The 2246-nt window shown below is 41.5% G+C and overlaps 1 protein-coding gene across 1 annotated transcript in view; it reads left to right on the plus strand.

Annotated features, from left to right (window-relative positions):
- The window catches only part of FGFR1OP (FGFR1 oncogene partner), a 31128-nt gene that overhangs the window by 3272 nt on the left and 25610 nt on the right, over positions 1 to 2246 (plus strand). The window contains exons 3-5 of the mRNA XM_011377472.2: positions 804 to 858; positions 1327 to 1415; positions 2072 to 2209. Coding sequence (XP_011375774.1) covers positions 804 to 858; positions 1327 to 1415; positions 2072 to 2209 — 282 coding nt within the window. The remainder of the gene's footprint in view (positions 1 to 803; positions 859 to 1326; positions 1416 to 2071; positions 2210 to 2246) is intronic.

The following is a 2246-nucleotide window of genomic DNA, read 5'->3' on the forward strand; positions in this document are numbered from 1 at the left end:
TTGTATGAACACGTGACTGCTTAGTCGTTCACCTGTCAGTGGACATTCAGGTTGTTTCCAGTTTTCAGCTCTTAGAAGTGACGTGGCTGTGAACGTTCACGGACCTCTTTGTTGGGGGGTCTGCTCTTTCTTTGCCAGTGAGGAAATGCCTGGGCTGGGTCATACGGTTGGGGTCCTTTAACTTGGTGACACTACCAGACTGCCTTCCAGGGCGGTTGCACCATTTTCCTTCAGCTGTGCACGAGACTGCCACCATGCCTGTGACTCGTGGGGTCTGCTTAGAGGACTCGGATGTGTTAGTGTTTCTCTTTATTCAGATAAATGTCTAATGACAAAAGTAAGTTGGTCTGTGCTCTACGTAAAACCATCGCACACACTGCTGACGGGCTGGGAAACGCACACGTGTCAAGTCCTGTTCGCAGTGAGCCTGCCACCACTGGTGGGTGTCGGAGATGACAAAATAGCAAACTATATGCTTGAAATAATCAATTGTCTCTGTAAGCAAATTTGATGTCATTTCACAAGTATTTGAAGGTCTAGCTTCTAAAGCAGTTTAACCAATTTGTCAAACATTTAAAGTTAAAAAATGCAAGCCTTTGTGTACAGTCTTGTTTTATTAACTTTGAGATGTTATCAAGTAGCATGAAGCAGTTCTTTCAGTAATTAACAGTTGTGAAATGGGGTTCACCATAATTTTACGAGTGACAGTATTTTACTTAACATTTGCCAAAAAGTTAAACTAATGCACATTTTGTGGCTGTTCTTAAGATAAACACATGACACAGTATTTTATTTTTTAACAGAACAAAACTCCTTTAGTCAATGAGAGCCTGAAAAAGTTTTTAAATACAAAAGATGGTAAGATGTTCACCTTTTCTTATTTCTTTTGTCTGTCTCTGAATTTTCAAATGTTGACTCCATTTGGGAGAAATCAGGAATTTCAGATTAGTTTTTGAAGTCTCTGATTCTTATAGGTCTTTATTTTTAAATTGCATTTTATTAGACAACAGTTAAGTTGCTTGAAATAGTATTAATTATGGGAAATTGTGGGATAAAACCAATTTTACTATAAGAAGCACAACACTAGTTCACTTATGAAATGTCACATTATCTTACCTAGTAATTACTTCTAGACTGGTGATCCAAATGAAAAAGAGACTGAGACTTTCATTACTTAGTTATATTATTCAAAGAGAAGGATTCCTGAGTAGACAATCCAGAGACCTCTTCTCTCCCACTGACTTGGTCAGTCCCGTTGACAGTGTCAGTGAAGAGGCCTGGGCGCTGGAGGACGCACTCACCCCCCTCTGCTCTCCCCCTTTGCAGGCCGCCTGGTGGCCAGTCTGGTTGCAGAATTTCTTCAGTTTTTTAATCTTGATTTCACCTTGGCCGTTTTTCAACCTGAAACTAGCACAGTAAGAATGATGATTTTTATATCTACTTTTATGACCTTTGATAGAAATGAGTTCATTATAAGTTGAAAGTTAACAGTTGAGAACTTATAGTGTCTTGTGTAAGCGTTACTTTAGGTAGTTATCTGTTTTTCTTAAAAGCCATGAGTTGTCAGCTGGCACCAGTGTCCCTGCTTCATGTAGCCGGAAAGGAGTGTTATCGTGGAGTTAATTTGTTACGATGTTAGACCGCACCTCTTTACGCAGGTAGAGACTTGGTAAAAGGATTATATAATTTAAAAAAGTGACTACTGCATTTCCCGTATGCGGAATTCCAAGTAGAAATTTGCTCATGTGGCGGCATTGTATTTTATGTGTTTTTAACACACACGAGCAACTCTGTGCTTCTTGTGAAAGGAAAAAATGTCATTAAACAGCGCGGGTATTTGAAGGCACTGATCCATTCCGTGCGTGTGTATTTGGGAGTAAGCCTTGGATGGGGTGAACTTGTGGCTCCCATGGCCACTCTCGGCCCCTCCAAAAATACGTGTAATTTTTTAAAACAGACATTTCATTCATTAGCAAAAACGGTATCTGAGTTTAGATATGTCTTTAAGTTCTGGAAATATCTTTAAAGTCTGAAAAGAATTTTGCTATATTTTGGTGACCTTCTTCTCTAGTTTCAGAGTCTCGAAGGCCGAGAGAATTTAGCCCGGGACCTGGGGATCGTCGAGGCGGAAGGCACAGTGGGCGGGCCCTTACTGCTGGAAGTCATCCGGCGCTGCCAGCAGAAGGGGCGAGGGCCTGCGGGTGTGGAGGTGAGCGCCGTCCCCTCTCCTCACCCTTCCTGCCTCA

The sequence above is a fragment of the Pteropus vampyrus genome, unplaced genomic scaffold (genome assembly GCF_000151845.1).
Source record: "Pteropus vampyrus isolate Shadow unplaced genomic scaffold, Pvam_2.0 Scaffold312, whole genome shotgun sequence".
In the NCBI taxonomy this organism is placed as follows: domain Eukaryota; kingdom Metazoa; phylum Chordata; class Mammalia; order Chiroptera; family Pteropodidae; genus Pteropus; species Pteropus vampyrus.